At 37.7% G+C, this 21,917-nt stretch overlaps 1 protein-coding gene across 4 annotated transcripts in view; it reads left to right on the top strand.

The window, feature by feature from the left end:
* Positions 1-3,414: 3,414 nt before the first annotated feature.
* CLINT1 (clathrin interactor 1) overlaps positions 3,415-21,917 on the top strand; it is a 65,891-nt gene continuing 47,388 nt past the window's right edge. For 3 of the 4 annotated variants that reach the window (XM_019924834.3, XM_019924832.3, XM_019924831.3), the window contains exon 1: positions 3,416-3,636. In XM_019924834.3, the coding sequence (XP_019780393.1) occupies positions 3,596-3,636 (41 nt within the window). In that variant the 5' untranslated portion in view covers positions 3,416-3,595. Of the gene's footprint in view, positions 3,637-21,917 lie in introns of all 4 variants that reach the window. The other variant, XM_019924833.3, reaches the window with a different exon arrangement.

Below are 21,917 nucleotides of genomic sequence, written 5' to 3'. Positions count from 1 at the left end.
CTATTCTAAGTTCTTTTTAAACATTAGCTTAATTGTCTGAAAAAGCTTTTAAGGTAGGTTTCTGTTATCCCCATTATGATAAGAAAACTGAGTCACCGAGATGTCAAATAATTTCCCCAAGGTCACATAGCTAGTAAGCAGCAACACTAAGATTCAAACCCAGGCAATCTGGCTCCAGCGTCCCAGTTCACAACCACTATGCTATACTGGTTTAATTAACTTATTCAGAATGGCCAAGCTACTGAATAGCAGATACAGAATTTGGGTCTAGGTTTGTCTGAGTCCAAAATCTGCACTTTTTAACCACTACTTTATACTTCCTGCCTGTGGTTAATTGTCTGACAGTTCATGGTAGTCCACATAAATGGTCCTGGGGTCGTGCAATATACAATCTGCATAGCTCTTGTGGCGACCCTCATAATATGATTCGAAACCAAGTATCCTGACTTCTAGAGAGGAATAGTTAGGTGTGATCAGAAACAGCCCTCGCTGGGCCAAATACTGAAACCAAGGTACAACTGTTTGCCTCTTGTGTCAGTTTGGATACTGCAAGAAGCAAAAGCCAAGATGGAATTAGAAGTATAAGAGATTTATTGAAGGATAAATGGAAGAAGGAACAGGAGTATGTGGGAAGAGTTTCAGACTACAAGGAAGTTCTGTCAAGAGAGAAAGGAGAAGGAAGATTGGGTTGGAAGAGAATCTGTCCAGTTGCAGCAAAGCTCCGAGGAAATGTGGGCCAGGTCAGTGGGGAGCCCAAGGCAATGCTGGCCCAGCAGAGGAGTCCTGCTTTGGGCAGAAACAGCCTCACTCCAGAACACCTTGCTCAGTCATTGCTTGGGAGCAGCCCAGTGACAGCACAGCCTTGGCATAAATGCTGTGGCTGATCCCCAAGAAGTGGCTGTCGGAGCTGCTGGTCATCCACACTCCTCTCAACTGGTTCTCTTAAAGATAGATCTGGCCGGAGCCTTCCCATGGCTGCCACAGCCCTGTACTAGGAATCAAACTCCTCTGGAGGAAACACCAAGGAGCCAGTCATAGGAGAGAAGCAGTGTTTACAATTGCTCCTGTCACATAAATAACACTGCTGAGTACATTTGCTTTCAAACCTTGTGTTGGTTTGGCCTTACTAAAAGCCCATTTAGTGAAAAATATGTTTTCCTGAAGAGGGGTAGGTGGGACTTTTTCTTGTTTATTTTTCTGTGGACACATTTAAATTGCCACAAAGAAGTTACTATGGAAACTGCTCCCAAACTTGCAAGATAAAGGGTAAAAATGGAACACTTTGTTAAAATGCAAATGATTAGTCTTTAGAGACCAGAGCACTTTTTAACAAACTCTCCTTGTCTGGCTCTTCTGAGTCCATTAAGGGCTCTCTTAAATCAAAGGTAGACAGGCAGGTTTTTTGTGTTATATTCTAGATGGCATTGGTCAACTGTGAAAACACCACAGGTGACGACTCTGGAATAAATCTAGACACTTTCAAACTTGTTGGATCAGGCAAAGTAGATAACAGTATTGTACTCTCTGGGTAACTCTGGTGAAGCTGACTATGAATTACTATGAATGTGCAAACAGGCCGAGGGCAGGGAAGGTGGTTATTTTTATGCCAGGCCCATTCTGCTGGTGTACCCTGAACCCGCTTGTTTGAAAGTTAACTTGCTGAGCTCTTATTTATGGGAAGCAGTTTCCCTTTCTTATCTCCCCAGGCCACATTCCACCCTTTGAATCTTGAGCTGGACAGTCCTTTCAACACGAAAGACAAACTTCTCATTCGAAAGCCCCATTTCTCTGCCTATCTCTTTACCTGCCCCTCCCCACCCACTCTCCAACTCACTTTACTTCTGTCTGCCTGAGCAATCCTATCTTGACAAAGCTCTCAGATAGCTTTGTCCTGATTTCTGCTTTTTATACTTTTCTGCCTGGCAATTCTTTCAACTTGCTTGTCTTGTTGAAATCCCGGAAGTCTTACTGAAACCCTTTTTCAGAGCTGCTTCCAGTTATTAAGTGGATGCAATATGAAGGGGTGATTTGACCTGAAGAACTAACTAAGGGGTCACATGTTCTAGATTCTTGATTTGAGATCATTGTTACCTAGCTTCATGACTAGCAGCAATCAATTTCAGGTCTCCTTTGTGAATCAGAGTCATCATCTGTTCCCTTCACCAGGAATTCTTTTCTTGCAGTTGTTTGTTTTGTTTGTTTGTTTGTTTTTTGCCAGCTCCTTTTTATCATTCAAGTTTCAGCTTAAATAAAATGTCATCAGGGAAATTCCCTGGCCGTCCAGTGGTTATGACTCCAGGCTTCCACTGCAGAGGGCACGGGTTCAATCCCAGGTTGGGGAACTAAGATCCTTCATGCCAAAAAAAAAAAAAAAAAGTCCTCAAAGAGGCCCTAAATACTCCCTAATGTTATTTTCCTCTAACATCATTCTTCATAACATTATCTTCTGTTTTCTTCAAGCACTTTCTATCTGCAATTATCGTAAATGTTCCCTTGATTACTATGTTTTCCTCCAGAGGACCTTTAAGATCCAAGAGAGCTGAGGCCTTGTCTGTCTTCTTCCCAGCTGTATTCCTCACTCCTGGCACATAGAAAATGCTCTGTAAAAATTTGTAGAATGAAAAAAACTATAAAATTTAAGCAGTTGGACCAAATGAACTTTAAGGTTGCTTGTGGCTTTAACATGAACACTGTCAAAAATGAGTAAGTTAAAAATAAAATGACAACAACCATTTAAATAAAACAATGAATGCAGTGTGGATGTATACTTACGCTTTAAGAATATACACCTGCCAAGTTCTTGGGCCTGTCATAGTGTTGTACTGCTGTTTTTATACAGTTTCCCAGGGAGTATGAACTGAATTTCCGAGCTTTATAATACAGTATTTAACAAGGATATCAAATAGCTGTCTAAATATAAGAGCCCCGTAACACAGAATTAGAGTGGGATAGGTTTTAAAATACAATCTCTTCAATTTACAAGGATGTAAACTAAAGCCCTGGGAAGGAAGTATATTTGGACATTTGGAACCAAATTCAGCGTTGCTTCTGTCAATGAGGAATACATATACCAATCACACTTCCTTATATGTAATCATTATTAATAACATAATAATGCTTTATATTGGAAAAACAAGTTTGTGTGACGAGATTCTATACCGGTGGTTCTGAAATGTGAGCATGGAGGATTTGTTAAGGCACAGACTGCCGACCTCACCCCTAAAGTTTCCGGTTCTGTGGGTCGGGGGCTGGGGAGGGGTGCGGAGAACCCCGAGAGTTTAAGAGGAGCCCTACTAATCTTACCTCAGGAACTCTCTCAGCTTGACTGGCCCGCTTGGCGCGGTGAAAGAACTACAAGTCCCAGCGTGCCCCGCGCGCAGCGGGAGGAAAGTCGGGCACTTCCGCTCCACGCAGAGCCTCTGTCCCCGCGTCTCGACGTGTCACTGGCGGCGCCGCGGCTGTGGCACGATAAGGCGCTGACTGGGGGAGTTTGAGGCGGCGGCGACCCCGGCCTGGATCTGTCCCGGCGCGGAAGGGTTCTGGGGTCCGTGGGGAACAGGAAAGGGAGGTGGCGGCTCAGCCCGCTCGGGGCACGATGTTGAACATGTGGAAGGTGCGGGAGCTGGTGGACAAAGCGTGAGTATCTGGGGTCAGTTGTGGCCGAGGCCCACGCGGGGGAGGGGCGGGGGGAAAGGGGAGCCGGGTCTGCGCGCGGGGCCTCCCGCGTCACGCCCCCCGTCTCGGCCGGCCCCATCATGGCGGCGTCCGGCTGTCTCCTCGGCCCCGGGCCGCGTCCCGAACCGCCAGTCTGGGAAGGGACCCTTCCTCGTTCGAAACATCCTCTTAGCCCCCTTCTCTCCTATGCAGGCCGTCCTCACCCTGCCCCTACCCCCACCCTTCTAGGCACACTTTGGTCGGGGAGGGGGCGGGGTTGTCTAGAGATGGGTCAGTGCCCTGGCCGGAGAGCTGTCTTGGCCCCAGGCTTTGGGCTTTGACACCTGGGCAGCAGCGAAAGCTTGTGGGTGGAGGACTCACTTCACTGGCTCTCTGTGCACCTCAGAGTGTGGTGCAGAGACCTTAGGCCTGGTCGGGAGGTGTTCTTTACCTTGCTGGGTTTCTTTTAATTCCTAATGAACCTGAAGTGTTGGAGTGGGTGGTAGGTGTAACAAGTGGCCACTGTGGTCAGAGTGAAGTTGCTCAAGAGGAGACTCATCCTTCGCTTTTCTAACATCAGTGAGAGTAGATCACCACATAGCTTACTGTGATTCTTTTCCTCTGTTTCCTTTTCCACTACACTTCATTTTTGGAGGGCCACTTGTTCCATTTGGTTTAATTAAGAAGTCATTGAATTAACAAGAAATTTCCCCTAAAGAAGGAAACAACCCAGGTTTATATCCTGTTGATCTACTTTTAACTTCCCTGACAGGTAAAATGACTAATATATAGTTGATTTTCTTTAAGATTTAAGTCGTAACTTTAGTATCTTACACTTAATTGAGTGTATCAGATAGATATAACAGTGGTTAAGTAAGGTCTGCTAGGCCAGCAGGAAATAAAGTTTAAGAATTTTCCCCTTCCTCTCGGGTTTTAGTGACGATGCAACGTGTGGTGACAAAAACATTTCATTTGTGCCACTCACCCAACCTAAAATCAGGAAGTGTAGATGGCAAATTCTTGAGGCTTTCTTGACCCCAGAAAAAATAATTCATTAATAATTAATAATTCATGAATTATTAAAAAATAATTCATTGAGATACAAACTACTAGGTATAAAATAAATTAGATCCAAGGATGTAATGTACAGCACAGGGAATATAGCCAATATTTTATAGTAACTTTCAGCAGAGTATAATATATGAAAATATCTAATTGCTGTTGTACACCCGAAGCTAATATTATAAATCAACTATACTTCAATAAGAAAAAAATTCACAGTGGCTTGGGTAATACGTCAGATAGAATTTAGAGTCTGACCATATTTTCAAGTTTTCTGTGCTACCAAGAAGGCAGTAGAGTGCCTAAGGAGCACAGGTTTGTGAACCTGCAGAGCTGGATTCAAGCTCTGTAACCTTGGCAGATTACTTAACCTTGAAGTGCCCCAGTTTTCTCAGGTGCAGTATGAAAATAATGATAGATACTTAGAGTGTTGTTGTGAGAATTAAGGGCTAAGGACTTAGATAGCATATAAAGCCCTTAATACAGTAGGTTTAGATCAGTATGCTTTTGATAACTATAGCAGATGTTCTGCATCAAGAGTAAGATTAAACTTCATTAAGAGAGAAGCTCCACGTTTGGAAAGTGATTTGGTGATTTTGCTTTATCAACTATTTATTTGACCGTTAAGTTCTCAGTCCTTTATTTTAGGTTTGTTTTGCTATTTATATAACCTTTGCTTTCCAAAGATAAAATAAAATCATGTTGCTTATTTTTTCAGATCCAGGTTCGTTGGTTTTTTAATATTTGGTGTAAGTCTAGGATACCAGCTTAAATAGTCTTTAAAAATCCAAAAGCCTCTACAAAACTATCTCTTTATTTCTTAGCCAGAGGACAGTGGAAGAAAAACCACTAAAAAAACACGTTCTTATCTTAGGGGACTAAATCTGTAGTACTCAAAAATTTGAAGAGACTGTACATTTTTCAGGAGACAAATCAAGGCAATATTTCTGCTTTAATTGTTCATTTCATATTGTTTTTAACACCTTTGTTACTAATTTTCAAGTGCTTCAGGTTAAATTTGTCACATAAATAGTTAGCAAGTCAATCTAATGGAAGAGCTGCTGTTGAAAAATAACTTCTCTCTTCCTTTTTACTACCCAATTTAGAATGGAGACTTGAACCAAGTTATTCAAGAACATGTAAGAACGTTGCCACCAAGGACTTTTTAAAGATTTCGTGGGTGTCTGACACATGATATTAGGATTACAACATGAGGTTATTTTACTGATGAATACTCAGAATTTAATTTTCATCTTTCACTGGCAGGAGAGAAGAAATTGTTCCCCCCAAATGAAAGCATTTTACAGAACCAGTACCTGTGGTACTGTGTGCATTTAGACTCTTCACCTTAAATTGCCATAATGAAGGTGAAGCAGATCCATAGAACCGCTGTTCTGATTATCAAGGGGATAAGGTGATGAGGAAACTTGCAAATGAGGAAACAATGAAGTGACTAAGGACTGCTCTGAGAGCTTTGTTGAATAGAAATGAGGCTTTATATGATAGAGCACTGGCTAGAGGTTTAGGAGACCTGGGTTCAGATTCTGATACTGCCTTTTAAATTAGCCGTATGTCTGATCTGAGGCAGACTCATATGACTCTCTAGACCTTGGATTCCTTATCTTTAAATTGATGGGATTGGGCTAGAGTAAGACTTTTGCCAACAATATGCCAATATGCCAACTGGCATATTGGAGGCATGAATTTCTATCAGGGGGCAAAGAAACAGCAGATATTTCATAAGAGTAGATAAATTTTAGGAAGTCATTATCCTCCAGAGACAGTTTCAGCTGAAAAAGGAATTTTGTTTAAATGTGGCAATCAATAAATGTTATATTTAAATGCTTTATGCAGTTAATAAGTGCAACCCATGACTCTGGAAAATTAGGACTTTCATTTAGCATATATCCCTACCCATTAAGGTTTACTTCAGAAAGAAAAATGTGGTCTTTCAAAATGTGTCCTCTGGAGCTACTGTTAGATCCAGCATGGTGGCAGTTCTTAAGTATAATGATATATTTCAAATACTGGCTTTTGAGATTTTATGGAAGGTTGGGGAGGTATTTTCCACAGTTGTTGCACCTGCTGGTGGTATTAAATGGCTCTGTTTTGCAGAACATTGTGGAACTGAGGAAAAGCAGATAAAACCATAGGCCAGCCAGAGCTTGGAGTGCCAGTTTCCTCCCACTTGTACTCGAGTTGCATTAAAGAGAGCTGTGGCAGGAGAGGATAAGTGGCACCACTCCCACCAACTGGGAAAAGCTTGACCATTGTCATCCTTTGACCTGCCTCCCTTTATTTGAGGCTGTAATAAAATTGAACACTTTTATATTTTGTTATCCTGTTTTTGTATATTGTATATATATACATTTATTGCATATTGTATATATATACATATACTATATATATATTGTATATTGTATACAATATACAATTTTGTATATTGTAATTGTTATCCTGTTTATCGTATAAATTTGTCGTATAAATTGCTACAGTTCTGTTGTCTTTTTTCTTCAAATTTTGGAAATGCAGTGAAGGTAACCTGGTAGTGGTCAATCAAACTGCTACTTACTGTTCAAGCCCAGCCAATCCTTCTCTTTCATGCAGGGAGTAGTATTAACAGTAAATCTATTTCATCAGTGGCCCCTGTTTTTTTTTATGATAGTGATTCAAACAGGGCTGGCCAAGGTCCTAAGGCAACTGCTATAGATACTTCATTTTAAGTTATTCTCTTAAGCATAGCTTGCATTTTTTCTCCCCATAAGTTGATTTTTTTGGTGTTATTTGCATGATTTTAGTTTCTAAATGGTCACATAATGTAATAGAATTGTGGAAACTACTGATCTAGTCTAGCTGACTCCAGAGGGAGAACCCTTTGCTTTTACAGAAAATATTTCATTCAGTTATTTCAACAGATAATACATTTATTATTTCTTGGAATAGTACTGTATTTTCTGAACTTGAAAAATACAATACCTGCCTTCAAGAAATTTGCCACTGCAAATTGGTGCACTTGAACTTATCATTGGTTTTCCACTTCAGTCCTCGGATGTGTTCCCCCTATTTCCGTATCTTACCAGTAAATCTCTGTTCAGTTTGCTTCTTAGAACTTGAAAACAAAGGTGATTTTCAGCTTTCTAGTTTCCCCCTATCAGCTTTTCTTTAAACCAGTTGTTATTGCTGAAACAGTAAATTCATTATCCTTCCTTCCTCTCTTCTAGTAACTGGACACAAGTAGATATTAAGAATTTAATTGCAAAGAAAGATGATTTTATCTTTGCCAGCATTTCTTAGGAGTGATTTTCTGTAGTTCAAATTAGTCTGTTTAGTACCATTGCCAAGGTGCTTTTAAAAAGCTCTTAGCTGCCTCTTACATTTTCCTGTGCCCTTCCTGTTTTCAAGTAGTTTTTCATTTGTTTACTATGCATCCACTCAAAGTATTTGGCCTTTTTAATTTTAAGTACCACTTAATAGTACTCACTCCTAGGTTTTACAGTATGACTCCACAGTTGAACCTTTTTCTATGCTCTTGTATTATTTTCTTACTTATTTCCAATGTTTATTTAATATTTCCTTTAAGAAAAAAAGGAAGAGTATAGGCAGCTTAAATAACTTTTTTTAGTTTTGAAGAAATTTTATTGTTTAATATTTAGATCTGTCTGGTTGGAAATTACTTTTTGGCTTTTATTATGGAAGATTTCAAATATATCCAAAACTGGAGGGACTGTTGTAATGAACCTCTGTGTACACAGACCTAACTTCAACAGTCTGACTAGTCTTGCTTTATCTGTGCCTCTGCCTCCCACCCCCACTCCGTATTATTTTGAAGCAAATTCCTCACACTGTATCATTTCATCTATAAGTATATCAATCTACAAAAAGTAAAGAGTCAACTTTTTTTATCATAACCATAATACCATTATCACACCTTTTAAAAAGGATGATTACTTAATATCAAATGCCCAGTCAGCATTTGTTTCTCATTTGCCTCATGATTCCTCTTTGATGTTTCTGAGTTGGTGGGTATATCTCTTGATTCTTTTAATGTGTAGGCTCAATCTCTGTCTTCTTTTTTTCCCTCTTAAGGTTTACGTGTTAAAGAAACTGAGTTTTTTGTACTTTCCTCAGTTTGGTTTTTGCTAATTGGATCCCATAGGGTTGTTTAAGTGTTTTTCTAACCTCTGTATTTCCTGCAATTTGGTAATTTTATCTACTCACTTGATAAATTCAAGTTCCAATTTGGGGGGCAGCAAGACTACTTCATAGATTCAAAGTACATTTTTAGTACTTGTAATGGGTCTTATGTATAAAGATTTAGCTCTCTTTAGTCTCAGCTGACATTACTTAACATTCTGGGACAATGTATTTAACTGTTTATTCTTTTTTTTTCTAACGTGTCACTGCATATGAGCTTTCATTGTTTAGTCTAATTATGTGAATGTGTGCATATATATATATATATTTTTAAATATACTTATTTATTTATTTTTTGCTGAATTGGGGCTTTTTTGCTGCGCGCGGGCTTCTCATTGCAGTGGATTCTCATATTACAGAGCACGGGCTCTAGACGCGCGAGCTTCAGTAGTTGTGGCACACAGGCTCAGTAGTTGTGGCTTGTGGGCTCTAGAGCACAGGCTCAGGAGTTGTGGCACTGGGGCTTAGTTGTTCTGCAGCATGTGGAATCTTCTCGGACCAGGGCTTGAACCCGTGTGGCCCGCATTGGCAGGTGGATTCTTTTTTTTTTTTCCTGACTGGTGACAGTGTTCTTTATTCTTTTCCTTCTTTTCTACTAATTTTTTTTTTTTTTTTTTTTGCGGTACGCGGGCCTCTCACTGTTGTGGCCTCTCCCATTGCAGAGCACAGGCTCCGGATGCGCAGGCTCAGCGGCCATGGCTCACAGGCCCAGCCACTCCGCAGCATGTGGGATCCTCCCAGACTGGGCACGAACCCGTGTCCCCTGCATCGGCAGGAGGACTCTCTACCACTGCGCCACCAGGGAAGCCCTCTACTAATTTTTTTTTTTAACATCTTTATTGGAGTATAATTGCTTTACAATGGTGTGTTAGTTTCTGCTTTATAACAAAGTGAATCACCTATACATATATCCCCATATCTCCTCCCTCTTGCGTCTCCTTCCCACCCTCCCTATACCACCCCTCTAGGTGGTCACAAAGTGCCCAGCTGATCTCCCTGTGCTATGCAGCTGCTTCCCACTAGCTATCTGTTTTACATTTGGTAGTATTTGTAAGTCCATGCCACTCTCTCACTTTGTCCCAGCTTACCCTTCCCTCTCCCCGTGTCCTCAAGTCCATCCTCAACGTCTGCGTCTTTATTCCTGTCCTGCCTCTGGGTTCTTCATTACCTTTTTTTTCTTAGATTCCATATATATGTGTTAGCATACGGTATTTGTTTTTCTCTTTCTGACTGACTTCACTCTGTATGACAGACTTTAGGTCCATCCACCTCACTACAAAAAACTCAATTTTGTTTCTTTTTATGGCTGAGTAATATTCCATTGTATATATGTGCCATATCTTCTTTATCCATTCATCTGTCGATGGACACTTAGGTTACTTCCATGTCCTGGCTGTTGTAAACAGAGCTGCAGTGAACATTGTGGTACATGACTCTTTTTGAATTATGGTTTTCTCAGGGTATATGCCCAGTAGTGGGATTGCTGGGTCCTATGGTAGTTCTATTTTTAGTTTTTTGAGGAACCTACATACTGTTCTCCATAGTGGCTGTATCAATTTACATTCCCACCAACAGTGCAGGATGGTTCCCTTTTCTCCACACCCTCTCCAGCATTTATTGTTTCTAGATTTTTTGATGATGGCCATTCTGACTGGTGTGAGGTGATACCTCATTGTAGTTTTGATTTGCATTTCTCTAATGATTAGCGATATTGAGCATTCTTTCATATGTTTGTTGGCAATCTGTACATCTGCTTTGGAGAAATGTCTGTTTGGCTCTTCTGCCCATTTTTGGATTGGGTTGGTTGTTTTTTTGACATTGAACTGCATGAGCTGCTTGTAAATTTTGGAGATTAATCCTTTGTCAGTTGCTTCATTTCCAAATATTTTCTCCCATTCTGAGAGTTGTCTTTTGGTCTTGTTTATGGTTTCCTTTGCTGTGCAAAAGTTTTTAAGTTTCATTAGGTTCCATTTGTTTATTTTTGGTTTTATTTCCATTTCTCTAGGAGGTGGGTCCGAAAGGATCTTGCTGTGATTTATGTCATAGAGTGTTCTGCCTATGTTTTCCTCTAAGAGTTTGTTAGTGTCTGGCCTTACATTTAGTCTTTAATCCATTTTGAGTTTACTATTGTGTATGGTACTAGGGAGTGTTCTTATTTCATTCTTTTACATGTAGCTGTCCAGTTTTCCCAGCACCACTTATTGAAGACGCTTTTTCTGCATTATATGTTCTTGCCTCCTTTATCAAAAATAAGGTGACTATATGTGTGTGAGTTTATCTCTGGGCTTTCTGTCCTGTTCCATTGATCTATATTTCTGTTTATGTGCCAGTACCATACTGTCTTGATTACTGTAGCTTTGTAGTATAGTCTGAAGTCAAGGAGTCTGATTCCTCCAGCTCCGTTTTTCTTTCTCAAGATTGCTTTGACTATTCGGAGTCTTTTGTGTTTCCATACAAATTATGAAATTTTCTGTTCTAGTTCTGTGAAAAATACCAGTGGTAGTTTGATAGGGATTGCATTGAATCTGTAGATTGCTTTGGGTAGTATAGTCATTTTCACAATGTTGATTCTTTCAATCCAAGAACATGGTATATCTCTCCATCTGTTTGTATCATCATTAATTTCTTTCATCAGTGTCTTATAGTTTTCTGCATACAGGTCTTTTGTCTCCCTAGGTCAGTTTATTCCTAGGTATCTTATTCTTTTTGTTGCAGTGGTAAATGGGAGTGTTTCCTTGATATCTCTTTCAGATTTTTCATCATTAGAGTACAGGAATGCAAGAGATTTCTGTGCATTAATTTTGTATCCTGCTACTTTCCCAAATTCACTGATTAGCTCCAGTAGTTTTCTGGTAGCATCTTTAGGATTCTCTATGTATAGTATCATGTCATCTGCAAACAGTGACAGACTTACTTTTTCTTTTCTGCTTGGGATTCCTTTTATTTCCTTTTCTTCTCTGATTGCTGTGCCTAAAACTTCCAAAACTACGTTGTATAATAGTGGTGAGAGTGGATAACCTTGTCTTGTTCCTGATCTTAGTGGAAATGGTTTCAGTTTTTCACCATTGAGAATGATGTTGGCGTGAGTTTATCTTATATGGCCTTTAATATGTTGAGGAAAGTTCCCTCTATGCCTACTTTCTGGAGGGTTTTTATCATAAATGGGTGTTGAATTTTGTTACAAGCTTTTTCTGCAGCTATTGAGATGATCATATGGTTTTTCTCCTTCAATTTGTTAATATGGTGTATCACATTGATTTGCGTATATTGAAGAATCCTTGCATTCCTGGGATAAACCCCACTTGATCGTGGTGTATGATCCTTTTAATGTGCTGCTGGATTCTCTTTCTCAGTATTTTATTGAGATTTTTTGCATCTATGTTCATCAGTGATATTGGCCTGTAGTTTTCTTTCTCTGTGACATCTTTGTCTGGTTTTGGTATCAGGATGATGGTGACCTCACAGAATGAGTTTGGGAGTGTTCCTCCCTCTGTTATATTTTGGAAGAGTTTGAAAGCGATACATGATAGCTCTTCTCTGAATGTTTGATATAATTTGCCTGTGAAGCCATCTGGTCCTGGGCTTTTGTTAGTTGCAAGATTTTTAATCAGAGTCTCAGTTTCAGTGCTTGTGATTGGTCTGTTTATATTTTCTATTTCTTCCTGGTTCAGTCTTGGAAGGTTGTGCTTTTGTAAGAATTTGTGCATTTCTTCCAGGTTGTCCATTTTATTGGCATAGTTGCTTGTAGTAATCTCTCATGATCCTTTGTATTTCTGCAGTGTCAGTTGTTACTTCTCCTTTTACATTTCTAATTCTATTGACTTGAGTCTTTTTCCTGTTTTTCTTGATGACTCTGGCTAATGGTTTATCAATTTTGTTTATCTTCTCAAAGAACCGGCTTTTAGCTTTGTTGATCTTTGCTATTGCTTCTTTCATTTATTTTTCATTTTTATTTCTGATCTGATCTTTATGATTTCTTTCCTTCTGCTAACTTTGGGTTTTTTTACTTTTTCTTTCTCTAATTGCTTTAGGGGTAAGGTTATTTGAGATGTTTCTTGTTTCTTGAGGAAGGATGTATTGATATAAACTTCCCTCTTAGTACTGCATTTGCTGCATCCTATAGATTTTGGGTCGTTGTGTTCTCGTTATCATTTATTTCTAGGTATTTTTTGATTTCCTCAGTGATCCCTTGGTTATTAAGTAGTGTATTGTTTAGCCTCCATATATTTGTATTTTTTAAAGATATTTTCCTGTAATTGATATTTAATCTCATAGCATTGTGGTCAGAAAAGATAATTGATACTATTGTAGTTTTCTGAAATTTACCAAGGCTTGATTTGTGACCCAGGATATGGTCTATCCTTGAGAATGTTCCACGAGCACTTGAGAAGAAAGTGTATTCTCTTGTTTTTGGATGGTATGTCCTATACACATCAAATAAGTCTGTCTTGTTTAATGTATCATTTAAACCTTGTGTGTCCTTATTTATTTTCATTTTGGATGATCTGTCCATTGGTGAAGGTGGGGTGTTAAAGTCCCCTACTATGATTGTGTTACTGTTGATTTCCCCTTCTATGGCTGTTAGCATTTGCCTTATGTATTGAGGTGCTCCTATGTTGGGTGCATAAATATTTACAGTTGTTATATCTTCTTCTTGGATCGATCCCTTGATCATTATGTAGTGTCCTTCTTTGTCTCTTCTAATAGTCTTTATTTTAAAGTCTGTTTTGTCTGATATGAGAATTGCTACTGCAGCTTTCTTTTGATTTCCATTTGCATGGAATATCTTTTTGCATCCCCTCACTTTCAGTCTGTATGTATCACTAGGTCTGAAGTGGGTCTCTTGTAGATAGCATATATACGGGTCTTGTTTTTGTATCCATTCAGCCAGTCTGTGTCTTTTGGTTGGAGTATTTAATCCATTTACATTTAAGGTAGTTATTGATATGTGTGTTCTTATTACCATTTTCTTAATTGTTTTGGGTTTGTTATCGTAGGTCTTTTCCTTCTCTTGTGTTTCTTGCCTAGAGAAGTTCCTTTGACATTTGTTGTAAAGCTGGTTTGGTGGTGCTGAATTCTCTTAGCTTTTGCTTGTCTTTAAAAGTTTTAATTTCTCCATCAAATCTGAATGAGATCCTTGCTGGGTAGAGTAATCTTGGTTGTAGTTTTCTACTTTCATCCCTTTAAATATGTCCTGCCATTCCCTTCTGGCTTGCAGAGTTTCTGCTGAAAGATCAGCTGTTAACCTTATGGGGATTCCCTTGTATGTTATTTTTTGCTTTTCCCTTGCTGCTTTTAATATTTTTTCTTAGTATTTAATTTTTTAGTTTGATAGTTTGATTAATATGTGCCTTGGCATGCTTCTCCTTGGATTTATGCTGTATGGGACTCTCTGCGCTTCCTGGACTTTATTGACTATTTCCTTTCCCATACTAGGGAAGTTTTCAACTATAATCTCTTCAAATATTTTCTCAGTCCGTTTCTTTTTCTCTTCTTCTTCTGGGATCCCTATAATTCAAATGTTGGTGCGTTTAATGTTGTCCCAGAGGTCTCTGAGACTGTCCTCAGTTCTTTTCATTCTTTTTTCTTTATTCTGCTCTGCAGTAGTTATTTCTACTATTTTATCTTCCAGGTCACTTATCCGTTCTTCTGCCTCAGTTATTCTGCTATTGATCCCTTCTAGAGAATTTTTAATTTCATTTATTGTGTTGTTCATCGTTGTTTGTTTCATCTTTAGTTCTTCTAGGTTCTTGTTAAATGTTTCTTGTATTTTCTCTATTCTATTTCCAATATTTTGGATCATCTTTACTATCATTATTCTGAATTCTTTTTCAGGTAGACTGCCTATTTTCTCTTCATTTGTCAGGTCTGGTGAGTTTTTACCTTGCTCCTTCATCTGCTGTGTGATTTTCTGTCTTCTCATTTTGCTTAACTTACTGTGTTTGGTGTCTCCTTTTCACAGGCTGCAGGTTCATACTTCCCGTTGTTTTTGGTTTCTATCCCCAGTGGCTAAGGTTGGTTCAGTGGGTTGTATAGGCTTCCTGGTGGAGGGGACTAGTGCCTGTGTTCTGGTGGATGAGGCTGGATCTTGTCTTTCTGGTGGGCAGGTCTATGTTTGGTGGTGTGTTTTGGGGTGTCTGTGGCCTTATTATGATTTTAGGCAGCCTCTGTGCTAATGGATGGGGTTGTGTTCCTGTCTTGCTAGTTGTTTGGCATAGGGTGTCCAGCACTGTAGCTTGCTGTCGTTGAGTGCAGCTTGGTCTTAGCATTGAGATGGAGATCTCTGGGAGAGCTTTGGCCGTTTGATATTACGTGGATCCAGGAGGTCTCTGGTGGACCAATGTCCTGAACTTGGCCTTCCACCTCAGAGACACAGGCCTGACACCCGGCTGGAGCACCAAGACCCTGTCAGTCACATGGCTCCGAAGAAAAGGGAGAAAAAAGAAAGAAAATAAATAAAATAAAGTTATTAAAATAAAAAAGAATTATTAAAAATAAAAGAATTTAAAAGTAATTTTTAAAAATGGACAGACAGAACCCTAGGACAAATGGTAAAAGCAAAGCTATACAGACAAAAATCACACAAAGAAGCATACACATACACACTCACAGAAAGAGAATAAGGAAAAAATATATATATATCTTTTTCCCAAAGTCCACCTCCTCAATTATGGATGATTCGTTGTCTATTGATGTATTCCACAGATGCAGGGTACATCAAGTTGATTGTGGAGATTTAATCCGCTGCTCCTGAGGGTGCTGGGAGAAATTTCTCTTTCTCTTCTTAGTTCGCACAGCTCCTGGGGTTCAGCTTTGGTTTTGGCCCTGCCTCTGTCTGTAGGTCGCCTGAGGGTGTCTGTTCTTCGCTCAGACAGGACGGGGTTAAAGGATCAGCTAATTAGGGGGCTGTGGCTCATTGAAGCTGCGGGGAGGGAGGGGTACAGAATGCGGGGCGAGCCTCTGGCGGCCAAGGCTGGCATGATGATGCAATGGGGCAGGTGGATTCTTAACGACTGTGCCACCAGGAAAGTCCCATCTATATATTTTTATAGTAATTTGCTAGCTGTCCACACTTTTTTTATTAAATTTTTTTTGGCTGCTTTGGGTCTTTGTTGCTGCATGCAGGCTTTCTCTAGTTGTGGTGAGCGGGAGCTACTCTTCATTGTGGTGCACAGCCTTCTCATTGTGGTGGCTTCTCTTGTTGCAGAGCATGGGCTCTAGTCCCGTGGGCTTCAGTAGTTGTGGCAGGCGGGCTCAGTAGTTGTGGCTTGCAGGCTCAGTAGTTGTGGCACACAGGCTTAGTTGCTCTGCGGCATGTGGGATCTTCCCGGACCAGGGCTCGAACCCATGTCTCTTGCATTGGCTGGCGGATTCTTAACCACTGCGCCACCAGGGAAGTCCTATACACACTTTTATATTTAGACACCTCCATGTGATGTTTACTGGATCTGGGAAGAAGTGTGGTTCAGAGATCGGAACTGGATTGAAATCTTAGGTCCACCACTAAGAAATAGTGATCTTGGGGATTGGGACAGTATCTCCAAACTTTCCCATCTATAAAATAGTATGGTATTTATCTTACAGGGTTCTTGTGAGGATTATATTTATGTGAAACACTTAGCATAGCACTTGACATAAAATAAAGTCTTGAAACACTGTCATTATTGTATAATTAAAAAAGTAATTTATAACAATTTATAACATGTAGAAAGAAGTGAAAGGAATATAGTGTTTGAAGGAGTAAAGAAAATGTCAAAGTAGATTATTTACAAGTATATAAGAGCTGTGTCTTAATCCATAAATCATCATTTTCAATGTATATTCACCTCAATAGACATGTTAAGCAATGTATAGGAGAACTTATAAAAATATCTGTAATATGTGCCTTATGTTGTGTTCACCAAATCACAAATGCCTTTAATATTGTAAAGCATATTACAGAAATAACTCTTTCAAAAGACATAGGTAAGGAATAAAGTCTTTGGAAGGACATATTGCATTTCCATCTGCTAATTTTTATTCAGCTTGTTTTGTATTTTCTCAAGATTTTAAAGATGCTGCTCATCTAAAATATTTCTTCTAAAATATAAAAAGATATATTTTGTGAGGGCAATTTGAAGTTGACAGTCTATCCTTAAAGAAACTGAACAAAATCAAGAAAAAGAATCCTCTAAAATGTGATATCCAATTCATAATCTCTGATAATGGATGAGCAGTATATATAAGGAAAGCACATTGCATTGTGCTTTCCAGTTTTTCAGTACACTCTCCCAAACTGGCAAGAAATTCTTTTGGCTTACCAGAGCCCTTTAGCCAGGTAATTTCATACAGGTAAAATAACATAATGCATTCCCATGTATTGATAGCTCCTCATGACTATGACTATAGTAAATATGAGTGATTTTGTTAATGTGCAACAATAGCCAAGAGTGTTTTGTACTTAAGAGAAGTCTAGTTAGCCAATTATTTTGGAGTGTCTTCTCTTGACTTATGAATTGTATTTAGTTTAGAAATTCTTAGGAGAATAAGTTCTACCTAATTCTAATATAAATAATTTTTTTATAACTTCCACACAAACTCACCATTATGTGATAAACGTGTATGTATGCATTTAAAAATGTTTCACTCAAAAAAATTCTCGTCCAGATAGGGTTTTTTTTTTGGCCATGCCACATGACTTATGCAATCTTAGTTCCCCGACCAGGGCTTGAATGGGACCCTCTCAGTGAAAGCATGGAGTCCTAATCACTAGCCTGCCAGGGAATTCCCTTAGGTAGCTTTTATTTTTATAATAGAAAGAAGACATATATTTAAAATTCAATTTCTTATTTTTCTTGCTATTTGTTTCTATGCAGTTTTAGCAGTTTTAGCAAATCATTAAAGAACAGTGCATATTCATCACTTGTAATTTTTAAAAGTGACTTAAGATTGTATGATTAAAACTTTTTACTTGAAGTTAAACCATAATGGTTAAAAATAATATCCTTAGTTTGATATGTTTGGTTTATAGTTATAAGTTTGGTACTGAATGGGTTTCTGAAGTGTGGCTCATTTCTCATGAAGCCAAATAAAAATTTTAATCCTATAATCTGTTCCGACTGCTGCCTCTGGGATATAAGCTCGTTGAGGGCGGGGGACTTCGTTTTGTTTACTGCTACATTACTTACTCCAAGTACAGTGTGTGACGTACAGTAGGTGTTCAATAAATATTTTTTTGAATGAGTATGTTAAATTTGGTAAGTTGTTTTATATTACTGAGGAAATCTTTTAAGTACAGATATTTCTAATAAAAACAAATAGTTATTGAGCGTTTGTCATGTGCCAAGAACAATAGTGACAACATTATTATTATTCTGAATTTGTGGTTGAGGAAAATGACCACAGAGAAGTCCAGAAACTTGCCCGAAGTAACACATCTAGAAAATAGAGTCTAGATTTAAATCTAGTGTCTGCTTTCAGAACATATATTTAACAGTTTTTGCTAACTTGTACAAGACATTATTCACTGTAATAGAGGTGAATTACTAGTGTATGCCTTAAGCAAGTTAAAAATTACTTGAAAAAAGTTTATAATAAGCTTCTGAACCAAATTCAATGAGTATTTATTCCTTTCTTCCGTATATGTACCAGTCATAAAAGAAAATTTTTCTGGCCTCTTTTAATACTCTGAATAATGTAAGTAGGATGCCCCTCAACGATCGAGAAGCAAACAGTTGTAGGTGAAAAAGGAAATCTTTTTTTTCTTGTAATGAACTTGCTCACTGTAATTAATCCTAAAAGAAAATGTCATGACAGTCATGAGCTGTAGTATGTGTTTCAGAATTAGTCCCCTGTAGCCAGCTTCCACAACTTTAATAAGTTTCACACAATTTTTTGATCTTTATATTGTGGTCAGTTAACTGTGCCTGTAGTGCTATGTCTTATTACCCTGATTTATGTACAACTTTTCCCAATTTTTCTTATGCTCAGATTGAATAATTTGGGAATAATTTTCCTTAGTTCGTTATGTACCTATCCAAAGAGTATGTTTTTGGCATAGGTTGTGTTTAAATGGTATATAATAACTGAAAATACATTACTGATACCCTTACTAATCTTCGCCATATCTTATAAGGATCTTTTAGTGAGTGCTTATTAACTATCTACAACAAGCACTGTACAGTACTGTAAACCGACTGACAGACCTTATGGTTCCAATAGCAGCTTATGATTCTGTGAAGTGGATGCACATGACAAGCACATGAAAAAGACAGAATAATATAAGATGATATGATATCTGAATTTGGGGTATAGGTATATATACTGTAGAAATTCAGAGAATGGAAAGAACAATTAAGACAGAGCAAAGGCTTAATGAAAAAGATAGATCCTGGTATTTCAAAATATGTGTTTGCTGAAAGGAGGATAAGGCCAAATAAGGAATCAAACATGGAGTGAAAAATCTTAAACACAGGTCAAATGATGTGGGCTCACTGATAAGAACCTACTCCTAAATGGTTCCAAGCAGAGGATGACATTACTGAATACTGTCTAAGAAGCTGTTCTGTTGCAAAGGGAGGTCCCCCTTCTACCCCAATCACATAGTCCAGATTAAATAATTTAAAGTGTAGATGTTTGGTGGTTTGTGTTTGTTTGAGTTTGAGGGGAAATAAATTATATAGGCTTCAAAATTTTAGTAGTGAGGTTCTGGAAACAATTTCCTTCATGTCAGAAAAATTGAGCCTAGTTTTTGGGATTTGGAAATGCATTTGAGTAAATCTAAGTTTAATCGATCGTGGATGAAAATGGGGGAAAAAACTATTGCTGACAATATTTTTAAGTATTAAATTTTATTTAAAATTTTTTAATTATTTGAGTTCACTTACAGGTAGTTTTACAAACTTATCACTGCTGAGGTGCACGATTTCTCATTTTATTATTCTATTGATAGGATTTCTTAGTTATATACTTTCAGTTAGTGTTTGATATTTGGCAGTGCATCTGAACTTAATCACATAGAAGTGAAAACATCTATAAGTGATGTGATCAAACTACAACGTCAAGCATTTGTGTCTACAAAGATGTAGTTTTCACATATTGTCCCAGTGCAGGATGTTTCATAATTTTCTCATTCTCTTAGAAGGGTTTTATGCTTTTTTTTAAGCTTAAGTAATTTTAGTACTTTCTTTTAGATTTTTTTCCTGAAGGAATCTCATAATACAGTTAATAAACTTACCTTAATAGGGTATTTTAAATAGGGTGCCACATATTTTAAAAGATAATTTGTTATGAGTATGTCCAAGCTGAGCAAACTTCTTTGGGTTTCAGTTTTATTTTTAAATGAGGGGTGGGAGGAGTAATTTGAGGGAAGACATCATAAGTCAAGAGACTTTTTGTGCATTTCTGTATGAAATGGGCATAAGGTCTACCTTCCAGGAATGTTGAGAGAATTAAATGAGTTAATATATTGTGAAAAGGTTTACCATTGTGTTCTCAGTAAATTCTTGTTCTTTTGTTTTGTTTGGTCATTATGAGATAGCTTTAAAAAGGTGTAACCTAAAATTAAAAGATATAGGTGAACAAAAACTGTCATTCCTTAGATTAGTTCTAAAGAGTAGGAATTTAAAAGTTGGCAAATAATTTTAATAAACTTTAAACCCCTTTAACAGTAAAATTTTTACTGTTATTTTAGTAGCTACTCTTTTATTATACCTGTAAAAACTAGAATTGGGATTTATAATGCTAACAATTCTTATGCTATACTCTTTTTTTAATACACTGGGTTATTTGATTTGCTTCTGAAACCAGTTTAACATATGACATCTCTTGATAAGAAAAACATCACACTGTCCTTTCTTTTTTGGAAAAAAAAAATTGATTTACTAAGTAACCTGAGCAAGTGACCTTAAGCAACTGTCAGCAATAGGAAAGATTGTTTCGCAATTAAACTTACACACAAAACAATGCAAGTCTGAAGCTGCTTAAAGTAGAGAAGGACTGTTTCTGGTTGTTGAATAGGAATAATATTCCCATACTTTAAAAAAAATATGGACCTCAGGAGCTTACACTTTCAAAATTTATTAGAAGTTGCATTTGAGGAACTTGTGCTTGAATTGTTAACGTGTGTCATAAGATATACAGTTGAATTTGAAATGACTGGTATTTCCAGAACAATTTTCAAATAAATACGTTATGCTAAATATTTAACTAAAAGTTTTTCTAGCAAGTGGGAATGGGTGTCCTAGTTATTTAGAGTCATAAATAGAACATTACTGTTGTATCTAAATATAACATTTAGCTAGCTTTTATTAACTATTGTTATTAAAAAAAATGGTAATAGATTACTGTTTTTCATGAGAACTTTGTAACTAGAATAATCCTAAGAGAGTCCTTGAGGGTGTGATTGGCCTATTTATAAGTTGTGTGAAATGTTTAACCTTGAGGATTTTTTACTCATGTAAGTACTTAACATTGCTTGACATGTTAACGTGGTTTGGGGGGGGGGTGTGGTAGCTGGTGTACCAAAAGAATGATTTGCATATGCTATGCTACTAATTGTTCTTTTTTACTATAATTTAATTATAAAATAGAATGATACTAATTATAAAAAGTCAGGTGAGCCTAAATTTCATAATGCATTTTAACTGTGATAAACCTCCTTTACGTTAAAACTGATGCATTCTATATCTAAAAGCATAATGTATAGTGTTCACTGTATCAAAACTCTTCGATGCTTTAATGGAGGAATGATTGCACTTGAAAAAGCTAGTTACTGCCTAATTTGACACTGAAATAAATGTTCTCCAAATTATAGAATCAAGAAAATGACAGCTTGAAATGAAAAAGAAATAAACCAATCAATCCTTTCATGAAGTTTGACTTTGTTCCAAGTTATTTGTGTTACTTAGAGGGGTAGTTTTAGGGAAAAAAATGTTTTTTATTGCTGTTAAGATTCACATAGCATGAAATTAACCATTTTAAAGTGTTGAATCCAGTAGCATTTAGCACATTCACAGTGTTGTGCAGTG

Source organism: Tursiops truncatus, chromosome 3, assembly GCF_011762595.2.
Source record: "Tursiops truncatus isolate mTurTru1 chromosome 3, mTurTru1.mat.Y, whole genome shotgun sequence".
Lineage (NCBI taxonomy): Eukaryota > Metazoa > Chordata > Mammalia > Artiodactyla > Delphinidae > Tursiops > Tursiops truncatus.
Note: the sequence above shows the minus strand (reverse complement) of the source record. Positions and strands in the feature narration are given on the sequence as shown.